Source organism: Nyctibius grandis, chromosome 17 (genome assembly GCF_013368605.1).
Source record: "Nyctibius grandis isolate bNycGra1 chromosome 17, bNycGra1.pri, whole genome shotgun sequence".
In the NCBI taxonomy this organism is placed as follows: domain Eukaryota; kingdom Metazoa; phylum Chordata; class Aves; order Nyctibiiformes; family Nyctibiidae; genus Nyctibius; species Nyctibius grandis.
Genome location: NC_090674.1, coordinates 7,196,962 through 7,211,939, shown reverse-complemented (window position 1 = coordinate 7,211,939; position 14,978 = coordinate 7,196,962). Strand labels below are relative to the sequence as shown.

Sequence of the window (14,978 nt, the reverse complement as noted above, 5' to 3'; positions counted from 1 at the left end):
CCCATGCACGACTCCCCTTAAACCCACAGAGCTCCACATACTACAGCTGAAACAGATGTACCATAAAGCCTAACTGGGAATGTGTCAATACGAGGCCTCACATGCCTGACTGACAGATCCTAAACGTGACTAGTTTTGTATCACATTGTGCTTTGGGGGGCAGTAGACCTGAGCAGGCAACCTAGAATAGCCTGAAAAAAATACATCAGAAAGGCAGCTTTAATCCTGGATTCCATCTGGCCCTTTCCACTTCGTTACCTGTGTTCCCTGCAATACACATGGCACACGAGGAAGCCCAAGACTGAACAGAGTCACAGGATACCCCAGCACCTGTATTTACGTTCTGCAAGTGGGATAATACAAGCAAAGCAGCAGACAAGAATTGACTTTTCACTGCATCTCAGTTGTCCGTAAAGGGAAATATATTTCGGTGCTTTGCGTGGAGCCTCAGGACCAAGGGAACAGTGAGGCATTTGCAAAGTGGCATGAAATTAAATAGGACGTGTTTGGGAAAGGCATCATAGTCATTACATGTCACGGGCTGCCATAGGGAAGCCCAGATTACCCAGACAAAAGCAAGGAAGAGCTCTGAATATAACTTGTAGAGGGACTTGAAGTATTTAAACAATGGAGAGGAAAATATTTCAAGTTAACTGCTTAGTGCAAATTGTTTTAAAGGTTCTTCCCTCAATTTTAGTCTTTAGTTGCCTGAAAATTATCTGGTACTGTATTCATCTAAGCACGGTTTAATGTCAATGAAAGGGTTTAGTCCCTCTAATTCTGCATCTTTTCCCTTTCAACCTCTCCTTTGGTCGTGGGCACAGAGCATTATCTCTTCCTGGGATCAGTCTTCTGTGCTTAATTTCACCACAGCCTGGGAAAAGGCAGCACATTGAGATGTTGACGTTCCCAACATCAGGCAGAAGTTTGATTATAATGACGGCAAACGCTTTCCCACGTCCCTACCCCAGCGCCGCAATGCCAAGCCCTATTGTGTCACACACTCCCCGGCCCACCTGCTCCTTTGGGAGCAGGGTATTATCCCCAGGCAATTCACAGTCAATTTGCCATGCTGTAATAGATGCTTTCTCTATTGTCCCAGGGCACGCACGGATTGGCTATCCACTGTGGGAAACTCCAAGTCGCTCAGGACCCAGACATTTGTATGCAGCCGCTGGGTATAAATAGAGGAACTCGCAGCTCCCTTCTCCACCCGCTAACCGGCAAGCTCCGAGCCGAAACCAGCACTTGGGATAATGGCACCCAGTGCTCTCGCCCTGGAAATCCTAACACCCAAAGAGAAGAACAGAGTAAGTACCTACCTGCTCTCTCTGTGACCGCGAGAAGGGCCGAACTCCTCTAGCAGCAGTTATATAGAGACGGGAGGGGGAAAGCCTCGCTGCTAACTGTCCTCTTCCCATTCTGTGTTACAGCTCAGGAAACCCCTTGTCGAGAAACTACGTCGCGATCGGATTAACAGCAGCATCGAGCAGCTGAAACTGCTCCTGGAGAAGGAGTTTCAGAGACACCAGCCCAACTCCAAGCTGGAGAAAGCCGACGTCCTGGAGATGACCGTCAGCTACCTGAAATACAGCCGAGGTGAGTACATCCCCCGATCACGCTCGCTGCCCTTGCTTTTAGGCAAAACTCCAGCCTGAGTCTCCCTGGGTAACGCTTGTCTCCTCTTCTGCCCTGGCAGCTTTTGCAGCATCTGCCAAAAGCCTACAGCAGGACTATTGTGAAGGGTATGCCTGGTGCCTCAAAGAAGCTCTGCAGTTCCTGTCTCTCCATTCAGCAAACACAGAAACCCGGATGAAGCTGATCTGCCACTTCCAGAGGTCACAAGCAGCGCCTAAGGACTCTAGTTCTTCTTCTGCACCCGCTTCCACGCACCAGTCCCCTGCAAAACCAGCAGCACTGAAACCCTCCGGCAGCCTCTGGAGGCCTTGGTAGGCCAAGAGTACGTTTATGTGTTTCCTGGACATTTGCTTGTATTCCAGAGGAGATCGTGACTTGCTATACAAGTCCCCCCACTCCTCCCACGAGTAGGGAAGAATGTTTTCCATTTGCAGAGCATTACTATGCTTGGACGTCCGCTTCCCTTCTTCCAGAAGGACTGAAATGATCCCACCACGTGGAGAGAAAGTTATTCTAAAAGAATGCAAGATGTAATCCTCCTGCTAGGATGACTGAGAGGAGTTGTTCAGAGAGGAACACCGACCGTTCTTAACCTTAGTGAGGTTGTTCGTGTACATCCGCTGAGAAAGCAGTAACTTCTGAGATGTTCAGGCTGGCGTCTTCCCAAGTGTCCGTTCAGAGGGAGACCTTTCCTCTGACCTGCCCAGCTTGAGACTCCTGAGCATCCCAAGCTCTCCACGCCTGTACTGCCCGTAGCCTGGGGGCCCAAGGTGTCTCAAGCAGAGCAGCTAGTCTAACTGGGCACATCTGAAAACCCAGCTTTCCTAGGGGTGCCATAACGGGTTCTATGATATTTGTAGACTGTCCTGAGCACGCTCTGAAAATGGTTAAACCATAACTCAAACTATGTAGAGGAAATTCCTCAGGATGTCTTGCTCACAAAATCAGAGTACTGCTTGTGAGGTTCAGGATATGTATGCCTTTTATAAAGGCAAAAGCTCATTTTTATATCCTTATAGGAAAGAAAGTTACGGCTGTGTTGTCGATTTTATGAGAAATATTTATCAAAATCTTTCATGAAAGGCATGTGTATAAATTATATTTACTCTTTGGTACCCCACCACCAGGGGAGGATGTGAATTCATTACTGTCCTTAGAGGATGCTATAACATGTTATGTGTGAGCTGCACCGATTGTGTAACCTGTGCCAGAAATTATCTTGAAGTTCAGAAGTTGCAGAAACTTTTAACAATACAAAAATAAAAATCTAGTTAATAAATCCAGCAAGTTATTCTTTCTTTAGTAGTTTGCATAACTGATTTCCTTGTGGTCCCTGGGGTTAAAGGACATGAGAAAAAGATTTCAGTAAAAGGAAAAATTAATTTTAAATAAAAATTAAATTAAACAAAGCTCACCAGCTTTGTGTCCATTTGGAAGCCCTGCAATGCTGTTTTCCACAGCAGAGAATACATAGCTCCGAAATATCAAACCCTAGCACTCTCAATGTGAGACAAAAAAAATCGAGGCAAGCCTAATCAACAAATTCTTTGGAAATTTAGAGCCAAGAGACTTGTCAAGAAAGGGCACAGCAAGGGTGAACTCAGGGAAATTTATGCCTGACACCCAAACACAGAAAATATTTTTGATTAATAGTTTGCCAAGGCACTTCATGTTACATTTCATGTTCCTGTGGCATGTATCTGAGTCAGAAAGTAGCGTGCAACACAGGGAATTTAAATCTAGCTTTTGTCTGAAGGGGAGGCACGTACAGCTGCTCACAGGTGCGTGTGTGTGGACGTGTATGTGTGAGGCACGACCCAACACAGCACAGGCCGCGCTGCCCTTGCTCGGAGCACGGACCAGAGGAGCCCCGTCAGGGGCCACAGGCCTCAGCCCCCGGTGGGGCGCGATGCAGGCCAAGCCCCAGAGCACCCCACTGGAAACTGGTTCTCTGCCGGCTCCGTGGCTTCCCGAACACCCGTGGCACCGTCCTGTCACCCCCACCTCTCCTTTCCTCACCTCTGAGCTGCCGGGGGACGCGGCCCCGGCCCCCCCCTGCTCTAAGCCCCACTCGCGTTGGCGGCGCCTTGGGCCGTGACGGCCGCTCTCCTCCCGCCGGCGGGAAGGCGCCGCGCGTGCGAGTGGGAGGGGCCGCCGCCCGCTCCCGCCTCCATTCGCATAATCTATGCGCCGGCCTTGTTAGCATGTAGATGTATGCGCATACATTTGCATGCCGATGAGGCCAGGCGAGGAGTGGGTCGCGTTCAAAATGGCGGAGCGGGGCGGGCGAGGTAGCGGCGGTCACGGCAGTTTGGACAAGAGCATCACCCTCCCGCCCGACGAAATCTTTCGCAACCTGGAGAACGCCAAGCGCTTCGCCATAGACATCGGTAACCGGGCGGGAGCGGCGGGGAGGAGGGGGCCGGCGGGGAGGGGGCGATGGTGGAGGAACGGGCGGCGGCTCTCGCCCGCTGAGGGGACTCGCCGAGGCCGGGCGGCGCGCGGGGCACGCTGGGAAGCGCAGTCCCCTGAGGCGGCCGGGTGGGCGCGCGGGGCCGGGGGCGCACTACAGCGGCCGTCAGGCGCCGCGGCGGGGGGGCGGCGCGGGGCACGACGGGAGCGGGAGTCCGGCGGCCCGGCGCTGGCGAGGCGGAGGCGGGGAGCGGCACTACAAGGCCCAGCGTGCCGGCCGCGGCTGCCGACGGGCCGCGGAGCGAACCGGGGTACGGACAGCCTGGGGCTGTCCTTGGCGGCCGAGGGGGGAGAGGCAGCCTGGAGGGGGCAGCGGGCTGTCCTGCCCGAACGGGAACGGGGCCCGCGCCCCCCGCGGACGGGCCTGGGGGCGGCGCCCGCGCCCCCCCCGGGGCTGCGCGGCGACCTCGGGCCAGAGGACGATGCACCGGGAGCGGTGCCGGCTGCCCTAGGCCCGAGTAGGGGGCACCGCTGCGGATCCCCCCGACCGACCCTCGTACCTGGCCGCGGCGAGCAGGGCGCTGCGTGCGCTCCGCCGTGCTCCCGAAACGGACCTTGAAGCAGAAGGAGGGCAGGGGAAAGCTGCTGTTCTGCCTGCCCCGGCAAAGCAGGGTGGCTGCAGAGATGGGTTTGGGCCTGGAGCTGGCTGCTTGTTTCCTCAGTCACCCCCAAAAACACCCCGCGTCCCATGCATAAGCCTGAGAACATGACATTGCTGGGCATACAACAGCCTGCACCGAGGGACAGATAAAGTAATGCACATCAACGTGACACCTGAGCACCCCAGCTGTGTGTGGGGCCATGCCAGGACACAGCTAAGCCTGTTAACAATAGTGTCACCTGTGCAGGGATTAGCATTCATTCTATGGAGGTCTGCAAAACCAGCCATGCCAGTTCACACATTTTGCTTCTGTTTTACAGTTACTAGGTCAGTGGAACTATTTAGTAGGAAAGCCAGCAGTGTTCTTCAGCCACAGTACCATATGGTACTGGTGCCAACCTTTAGTCCTCTGGTTAACACTGTTCTGGGTGGTATAGACTTATTGTGTAGTGGGAAGAATATATGCACCATAATATATGATCTTGTCACATCACAAGCGTACTTAATGCCTTCAGAAGCTACTTGTTTCATGCCTGTTAAAATAACAGCTGGAATTGGTCCTTTCTGTGGGTCAGAGTGGAATTAGAGTTGTGGGATTAGTTGTAAAGCCTAGTTACATGTCTCAGCTGGTGTTCTGAATGGATTTAGCTCTTTGAAAACTGGGAGAGGAAGGGGAGAATGTATAAAGCATAGCTTTACATACCATTTATCTGGTGATAATGATACAGGTGCTTCAGCAATTAATTTATCAGTGTTGTACAAACAGTATGACATTCCAGCACAAGCTTCATGATTCCTCTGCTTAGAGGTTTGGAAGGAAGTTTTTCTTGATAGTGCAGAGCTACTGAGTTTAGTTTTTTAAAAAAAAAACAAACCCAAAAGCTAAAAAACCTCACCTTTAAGCAATAAGCTTGCAGAACAGAGTTTGGATTTCGTACCAGAAACTTTAAAGCATTGGCTAGTACACTGAAATAAGATCTGAAAGCTTTATTGCTTTTGTTACTATAAGTGTCTGTCTGTGATCACTCTTAAGTTGGCCTCACTTGAATTTTGCTGGAGAAAGCCACCTGTTTTTTTCCTACAGGTTGCAAAACTTTTCCTGTTTGTTTGAGCACTAAGGAAGAGTTAAGAGTACTGTTGTGAAGGCAAAGCTATAAGCACTAGTGGATTATTTTTGACTTGCCCATGCTGCACTTCCTAATTAAACTTGTTTATAAGGTGGCAGAGTGTAGAGCCACTGAATTTAGCCATTATGTTATGATCTAACATTGCCAGGTTTATTCACTGTTGGGGCTTCAATTTTAACCCCGTAGCTGGTCATAATTACTTTTTGTCTTGTACACAACATGTTGCGTGAGATGCACGGTAAACTTGCTGAAAGGGGTGACACGCCAGATCTTGGGCAAGAGACAACTAAAGCACGCAGACTTAAATTCAACTGCATGTTAGACCTGTAGCACTCAGAGGTATGGAGCGCCCGACTGCCTTGTGCTCCTCTTCTGAGACCATGGATGCAAAGCTAGAACTGACTTTCTGTACAGATAAGGGTGGCTATGGTCTGCAGCCCAGGGTACTTTTTATGAGTTAAATTAAGAGTTAAAATAAGAGTTTTTCCTCTAACAGCTGAAGCAGCTTAGAGGTTTATGAAGCAAACTGATACCTTAATCAGATCCTGATACTCAGGAGTGGGTGAAGAGGCATTTTTTCTTTCTGAAGGGGAGGAAGGGTTGGAAATCAAAACTTGTTTTAACAAAAATAAGCAGGCTTTGACAGCCGCCTACTTTCAGGCTCAGCTATCTACTTGATTAAGATACCAGAGCTGTCAGAAGCACCAGCAGGTACTGTTTTGTCCTAAGGAAAATCAGTTAGTGAATTTATTCAGTCTGACTTCATAAATTCACTTTTGCAGGGCAGATGCAAAAAGAACACAGACAGGGCAAGCGGTTAAGTTCTGTTTCAAGATGGGAGTTGGAAGTTTTGTTGTCTTGATGTGAGCAGACTCAAGGCCTGAAGAGAAGATGGTGATGGGGCTGGTCTGCTCAGACTTGCATATTGATAATATTGCTGACTGGTATGCTTGAGGAACATCACTTAAGTGTTCTTTACCCCAAAGCCAAAAATAATCTTGCAGGATAGTTATTCGGTACATAGAGTCATCTTCTAACCAGCTATGAATTTGTAGCTTGTCCTTAGAAGCAGGTTAAGAATATTAACTAAAGTGTTCCTGATGAAACACTTTGATTGGGTGTATGGCATGCATTGTTCAGTTGTGGCAAACCTACTTATATAATCCTCTTACAAGCAGTAGATTTGGGGTTTCTACAAGGAGTTTTCAAACAAGATAAATAACAGTGATATGTGCTAGCCTAGCCAATTAAGAACATCGGCTTGTTCCTGCTCATCATAGGTCATCCCCACATCAGCTGGGCAGAAGCTCAACTTGTGGAGCTATTCCCATAAGTAGTGCATTTGGAGGTAACCGTGCCAGATCAGCTTCCAGACAAGGGTTCTCTGCATTTATGCATTTAGCTTAATTATATCTGGCTTTAGCTGAGGAGATCTTAAAAGCTCAGAACTCTTAGGTAAAGCATACATAAACGTAAGTTATGTTGTTTGCTCTAAGGTGAGGCATTAATCATAACTTGTCATCTTTTATTAACAGGTGGTTCATTAACCAAGTTGGCTTATTATTCAACTGTGCAGCACAAAGTGGCAAGAGTGAGATCTTTTGATCATTCTGGAAAGGTGAGAGTTGTATCATTAATCGGTTATATGTGATTGACTCGTAAGAATGAAGTACTGGACTGGCTTCTCATAGTAGAACAGAAATTTCATCCAAAACCCATCTAGTAACTTGTTCTATATAAACCATTATCTAGAACTTGCTTATAGTTTAAGTATGACCTTCTGTAATGTCTGTTACTCTGAAGTAAGTTGTCACACCTAAAATGTTTACTTTAAACACACATTCTAGTACATACTGACACTCACAGCCATCCCTAAGCATTTGTACTGCAGCTCAGATGGGTCTGTGGCTCCTGTTAATCGCTATATTCCAGGGGAAATCAGCCATTAGCATGGGTTTGGCAATTACTTCTGCTTTGCAAGCTTAATGTAGCTCTAGATCTAAGTTCACCTGGTGATACATCATACATATGCTCTTCACTGAAAGACTGATTGCAGGGCTTCAGAGTTGTGCAGCTCATGCACAAGCAAACTCAGTTACATTCCTTCCCTTCTTGGAAGTGCTCAAATTGCCAGTTAGTGTTTGAAAGAGTTATTTTCCAGACAGATAAGTATGATACTTTTGTAAAAAACCCATACTCCCATGTAAACATAACTTTTCTCATACACAGATATTTCAGGCATGTCTAATGCGTGGAAGACTTGATTATATTCTCAGCTTAAGGAGAATTAAGATCTGTTGAAACTACATTCTTTGAAAGTAGCTTGGATGTTATGTTTTTAATAGCATTAACACAGTTTCAAGGCAAAGGAAGCACAAGTATTGTTGTTCAGTAGTTTAGCATATAACCTTGTTTCTTGAGGAAGGATTTTGGATGAATTATAAGAAATTCTTTTCTCTTTTAAAGGACATAGAAAATGAACCTTTGTATGAAATATCGGTTCAGGAGGAGATTACAGCTCGACTTCACTTCATTAAATTTGAAAACACTTACATTGAAACCTGCCTCGATTTCATCAAAGACCATCTTGTCAACACAGAGACAAAAGTCATCAAAGCTACAGGTGGTGGTGCCTATAAATTCAAAGATCTTATTGAGAAGAAATTGGGGTTGAAGTAAGTGGAACTGTTTAATTATAGGAGTGTATTTCTTCTTGGATGAGATTTTAATAGGCTAACTTTCCACTTTACCCATCTGCCCTCAACAGCCATCTGCTCTTCAAGAGTGAAGCAGTAGACTGTGTGTGTGCATCTTGGTCAGACCAGGCTGAATTGACTTGTCAGTGAACAGCAGCTGCAGAAAGATAACTGTATAAAACTGTATCATTAACTGACACAGTAGAGGTGCAGGAATAGAGCCAACAGACAGGAACACAGGGCTCAGGAGAAAGAGAGTAAAAAGAGGAAAGCAGGGTAATATCATAGCTTTTTTTCTGTAAAGGATCTAACTGGTACTCCATTTTTAAGTTAAATTACTCTCATGATTATGGGAATGGCTTTTACTTGTCACCTCACAACTAGCAGCGTTTCAGTGATGGTATCCCTAGCTATCAGTAGCATGCTTTGGGCATGCTGTTGAACTCTGATGGAGTAGAGATCCAAATACACAAAACCTACAATGGTATATAAAATGAAGTAGTATTTGAAATAAAAAAGTAGCTAGTAAATTCATTACTAACAAGAATTTTAATGGGGAATCTTTGGTCAGTTACTGTGATGAAATGTGGTCAAATGTGTCAGTCTTTCTATGGAAAGTCTAAGAAAGAAATCCACAAGATGACTTTCTTATTAAAAGCCAAAGTACTTTGGCAAACATTTTTTCCTGGATGTACCTAATCTCTATAGTTGCTTAGGCTCTCAATTACAGTTCCAAAAACTGCTAACATTTTTCTGTGCATTACTCAGAAGTGAGTAATTAATGTAATAGAGTAACTTACTGCATAGCTCCTGCCTAAACTTCATGCAGAAGCATATGCTTGCAAGAGACTAAAGGGCAGTCTCATGAATTTCCAGCCTCATAAATTTACCATTCAAATATCTTTATCAAACACCATATGCTAAAAAGCTGCTGTAAGTATAGATAAAAATATAATTAATTTATACCAATATAAAACATACCTGATATTACTGGGGAGAACATCAAGGCACCTCTCATGCTGTAATTCTCTGTAGTAATGCTCTAGTTTCTGAGTGCCTCTGTTCATCTTCTTTTATACTGTTTTTTCAAATAACTCTCTTCTGATAGGTAGGATTCTGTTAACTATTTTTCAAACCAGCCTTTATCAGTACCTGATTGGCTGTTCCTAATTATCAATTAATCAAGACAAGGAGGCAATTCCCCCCTTTTGTCATGTGGTGCACCTGTTTTTTGTTTCTTTGGTTTTCATTTGGTCATGACAAACTTAATTGGTCCACAGGCCCAGAAAGCAACACCTTCTCCATCCTGACAAACATAAAGCATTTTGTATTAATTGAGATGTATATTTGTGCTTGTTTATGTGTTTTGAACAAGGCTCATGATACTTCTGTAAGAAATTTAGCATAGTTCATTTTAAAAATTTACCATAAATCAGTAATAATACCTAAGATACAGAAGTTTACAGAAGTCAGTAAGTGTTAGCTGACATAACTACATCATTTATCTTATCTAAATTATGTATCATGTTCCCAGGCTCCATACTCAGGATATGTAGGCTTCTCTTGTGAGAAGTCTTTTTTTCCCATCTTTGGTAATCCCAGTAGTAGGCTCCTCACAGTCACTTCAATCTGTCATAAACAAGTGCTGAAATTTTGAGGGGGAGCGTTTTTTTCCTTCATTGGGAAGGAAGAAGAGCAATAGAAAATTAGTCTGTGTTAGGAAATTCTTTTGTTGGGTTAAGTTCCAGATAAGTTTCTTGACCTGCTTTATTGTAAGGGTGTGCATATACTTGTGCTAGCACTAGGGCACCAAAGAGGTGTTGTAAACAAGCAAACAGGGGAGCAGGATTATTTTTAATGAAAGCATGATTAATGTAAGATTAAAGTTACTGTGTAACTACAGTCTAACTTCAGACTGTGTGTTCTGGCATGGAAGATGAACATCAGAACACATGCAGATGTAGGTTTCCTGTTTTAAGAGACCTGGACTCTTGCCATGGGGTGTGGGTTACTGTCTCCTGTTTGTAAAGTCTTTAAAAACTGCTGTTCTAAAAGTATACTAATTATCAGTAGGACCGTGACATTTATGTAAGGGGTTTTTTTCTCCCCCTTCCCCTCAGAGTAGATAAAGAAGATGTAATGACCTGCCTAATTAAAGGATGCAACTTCGTGCTAAGGAACATACCCCATGAAGTGTTTGCATACCAGAAGGATTCAGATACAGAATTCCGATTTCAGACAAACCACCCAAATATTTTCCCTTATTTACTGGTGAATATTGGCTCTGGGGTTTCTATAGTGAAGGTGAGTGGTTGCTAAAATGGTTTATTGTAGAATTTGATAAAGGTGATCTGAAACATCTTACTGTTTTAGATTTGTAGTTGTTTCTTCTTGGGTAATACAAAATTCAGAAAGAAAATAATGATTTTTTTTTTAATTTCCACTTCTTATGGAGTTATGAATGCTTTTCCATTCACTGCCATAGTTTCTTTTTAATCACATTTAATTCGGTGTTTAGAGAAGTTGTTATTAACTGATGAGGACAAAGGCTGTCAGATCAGAGTGATTTTTAATGTTTGTTTGTTTTGGTACACTGTTGAGGGGACCAAATTTAATGTCTATATTTAGGATAATTGGCCAAGAATTAAATACAAAGATTTCAGAAACTGTTTATGGTATAAGTGTGTGGAACGTGTACCCCTGGAGAGCTTCTCACCTGATACTTACGCAATTAAATAGTTGTACTTACACTAATTCCACTGTGCAAAAAACCCCACATGCTCTCATATCTAACAGTATGTTTATAGTTATTATAGGACTTTCTAGACAAATCTGCCTTGTTTTATTGACAGGTAGAAACAGAAGACAAATTTGAATGGATTGGAGGGAGCTCAATTGGAGGTGGAACCTTCTGGGGTCTTGGAGCATTGCTCACAAAAACAAAGGTATCTGTCAGTTTTAAGGGGCGTGGGCTTAAATGAGATGCTAAGAGGAAGCTTGAAATGTTGGAATGCCAAACTCTTTGAATACTTTAAGTAATGTTTGTATGGGAAACCAGAAGTCCAACATTTGTGTACTAGAAGATGAAAAAAATTACGCCTGCCTCTTGGGCAGGTTTACCTTTTATTCAAAGAATTGCTGCCCTTGTGCAGAAAGAGAACGGGCAGTTCTGCAATGCTCAGGACAGCTTTAATAAATCCTCTCCACTAGGTGCTTGTGGTCCTGCGCTGTTAGATAACAAGGCTGAGTCCTTGACTTATGTTAATATTTTGGACACTTCTGGTGCATAAAAGGAAGCTTTAAATGCAAAAAGATACTAGTAGAATATAGGGACAGAAATGACAAGATGCTCATTGGTGGCAAAATAGTAATCCTGCTTGGGACTGAAGCAGCTTGTTGACAAGGACAAATGATGTCTATAATGCAGAGAACAGCCTCCTCGAAGTGGCCTGTTAATCTTCTGTACTGTTTTTCAACATGAAATGCCTGCCTGGTTCCTGCAGTATTATCTGCAGCAGCAAAGCAAGAGAGCACCCAATTACTGCAAAATGTCTAGGAGCAGAGAGGAGGAATTCTCACTCTCTTTGTTGCACATTACGGTTTCAGGGGTTCGTCACTTAAATCCCAGTTGGTAATTTGCCAGAATAAGGCCTGATTTAGTACTGCTCTGCCTAACTCAGCTCCTAAATCATGCTGTTTTTTCCTGTCTCAAAGATCCATGTGGCTTAAATAGGCGTCCCTAAATGTCAGTGGTGTGAAAAAAGCTAGAGTTACGTATGCACTAAATGAGAAAATGTCAAAGGGAAGACCCACACTGGCAATAGTTTGTTTGATGCTTCTTTTAAAAGAGAAATCTTAGGACATGACAATGCCTGCTCTTAATTATATCTGATTTTGTAGAAGAAGAAATTAGCGTTAACAGAGTTATAAAATAAGTATTGGGATAATGCAGATTGCATGCAAGTTTAATTTCAGGGACATTAATGCATTTCTGCAACAGTATAGGCAGACTTAGTCTTTTGGTTTTTAGACATTTTTTTTCTTATGCCTCAAGAAGACATAATTCTCTTTGCTCCTAGTTACTGTGTTTCTGACTTCAGTCCAAGAGAAGAGATGCGTGAGGCTTCTGACTATTTTATACGTGCTGATCTCTAGTTTTCAGAAGAAATTCACCAAATTGTTTGCAGATAACGGCAGAGGATGGTTGTGCTTTTCATCATTAAAGGAGCTCCACTTAAAACCAGTCTGTCTGATAAGAGATGGACTCTGGATAAGTCCTTCTAATTAGAAATAATGTATCTTTTGCTGGCAGAGTTGATTCTAAGACAAGCCAAAAGCCCTGGTTTTGGTCAGTAAAGATGCTGCAGAACTCTGGGTTTGTGGTCAGGGTTCTCCAGCTGCCCAGGAAAGGTCGAGTAACTCTGCTTCTCATCCTCAGAAATTTGATGAATTGCTGCAACTCGCTTCGAAGGGACAGCACACAAATGTAGACATGCTGGTGAAGGATGTGTATGGAGGCGCCTACCAGACCCTGGGGCTAAGTGGCAATCTGATAGCTAGCAGCTTCGGGAAATCTACTACAGCAGATAAAGGTATTGGTATACAAAAGATCTACCCAAGATTTGCTGTACAGTTAATACTTTATATTGCCTGTCAGCATGGATTTGCTGCTCATGCTAGCATCCTGTGAACCCTTAAATGGATGGAAGTTGCCAGCTTCATCAGCATAAGCATATCTTGCCTTATCCATTTCCCAATGTTATGCATGCTGGGCTGAGAGGGAACTTGGAGCACTGCTTGAGTTCCTCCAGTTATTTGGAGTTGTTGTTTGAAACTCATGAGGAGAAAAAATGTGACCTTCTCCTCTGGCCCTTGGGAATCCGATGTTTATAATCATTTAACAAGAAGAGCTGGAAAATAACCACCAGTCCTTTTCATGATCTTGCCTACATGTGTTTTGCCTGCCCAATATTTCATTGATTAAAAATATTATATAGTACTGCCTTACAAGCAGGCATTCAGATTTTCAGTTTGGGATGGCGTAAGTCCAGGCAAACGACAAAAATAGCTGTCTAGTTAGCCCAGTGTTAATTCATTCCTGTGGGAAATATCTGTGGCTTTCCTGGTCCAGAAAAGGACCTATGGCAGTGATTTACTATAATTTGCAATTTTATTTGCAGTATTATAATAAAATGCTTGCAGTGCATCTCAGGTCAAGATGGATGGATTGAACCATCATCTGTGGTTCCTAGAGAGAAGAAATGGAGTTCTTGCCATTTGCTGTTGGCCTTTCAAGCAGGTTTCTTTCAATCAATATTTCACAGAGGCTTGGTGGTTTTTCTTGGTATCTTAAGTCAAATACACACTCCTTGTTGATTGAAGTACTTTTTTTATAAAAGATTTTTGGCGGGGGGGATCACCTTTGTTCTACACACATAAAGAGACTGGCCAAACTCTGTGTTTTTTTTTCTCCAGCTGTAGGCTATCTGTTAGAAAAGTACAGTCCATTTGAGCGTTCTTCAGCTGTGTTTAATTTGGTTTACTATTTCTTTCCTTTAAGAATTTTCCAAAGAAGATATGGCGAAAAGTTTACTACATATGATCAGCAATGACATTGGTCAACTCGCCTGCCTCCATGCCAAACTCCATAACTTAGATAAAATATATTTTGGAGGATTCTTTATTCGGGGTCACCCTGTTACCATGCGCACAATAACCTATAGTATCAACTTCTTCTCCAAGGTAATGAAAACAGAGATTTTCCTAATAGCAAAGTCACGTGTTTAGTTATCTTTCTAGTTGTTGGGAGACTTTAATAAATGAATTTGCACTCAAAGTAAGCTTAGAGGGCTGCTGTTTAGGTAGGTAAGGCTGGGCTGTAACGATCTGTTGTGGGAGGGGTAAAAGAAATGTGAATTGCCTGGGAGTTCTGTCTGGCCTCTCTCTCTCTCCCCCTCCCTCCCTCTCTTTATTATTATTTTTTGATTGACTGTCTTGTAGCTGCCAACTACTGAGTTGTCACTGTTTTCTTAGATAGCTACCGTTGTTATTCAATTCCTCTTGCTGACTTGCATCTATTTCTTTTCAACCCCTAGGCTATGCAATGTGGGATTGTTCTGCTGAGATAGTTAGCAGTTAGTATCAGTGGGGGTTTTTTGTTCTTTGTTTGTTGTTCAAAAAAAAAAAACCAAAGAAACAACCGAGCTGTAGTTCTTTGCAGGTTTTGAAGCTGTGGAAAATACTGGAGATTTTTTCACTAAAAAAACAGTCAAGTCCAAACGCTCACTTAATGGTTGTTACAGCTAGATGAGTTCCTGCACTTTTGCAATTTTATAGAATAGATTACGCAATTTTTTTTCTCATCTCAGTGCTTCAGGCAAGAGACTCCTGTATGCTGCTTTTTTTTCCCCTTTATTTCACCATTGCAGTCCCTTTCTGTAAAAC

The 14,978-nt window shown here is 43.6% G+C and overlaps 2 protein-coding genes across 2 annotated transcripts in view; both read left to right on the top strand.

The window, feature by feature from the left end:
• The first annotated feature begins 1,256 nt into the window (after positions 1-1,256).
• LOC137671310 (transcription factor HES-5-like) lies at positions 1,257-1,953 on the top strand. The gene is made up of 3 exons (XM_068414776.1): positions 1,257-1,310; positions 1,434-1,599; positions 1,700-1,953. Exons 1-3 carry the CDS (start codon positions 1,257-1,259, stop codon positions 1,951-1,953), a joined length of 474 nt encoding a protein of 157 aa, XP_068270877.1.
• A 1,921-nt stretch (positions 1,954-3,874) lies between these two features.
• PANK4 (pantothenate kinase 4 (inactive)) overlaps positions 3,875-14,978 on the top strand; it is a 24,729-nt gene continuing 13,625 nt past the window's right edge. Inside the window, exons 1-7 of the mRNA XM_068414815.1 lie at positions 3,875-4,028; positions 7,374-7,456; positions 8,305-8,513; positions 10,655-10,838; positions 11,387-11,479; positions 12,973-13,126; positions 14,095-14,276. Coding sequence (XP_068270916.1) covers positions 3,875-4,028; positions 7,374-7,456; positions 8,305-8,513; positions 10,655-10,838; positions 11,387-11,479; positions 12,973-13,126; positions 14,095-14,276 — 1,059 coding nt within the window. The remainder of the gene's footprint in view (positions 4,029-7,373; positions 7,457-8,304; positions 8,514-10,654; positions 10,839-11,386; positions 11,480-12,972; positions 13,127-14,094; positions 14,277-14,978) is intronic.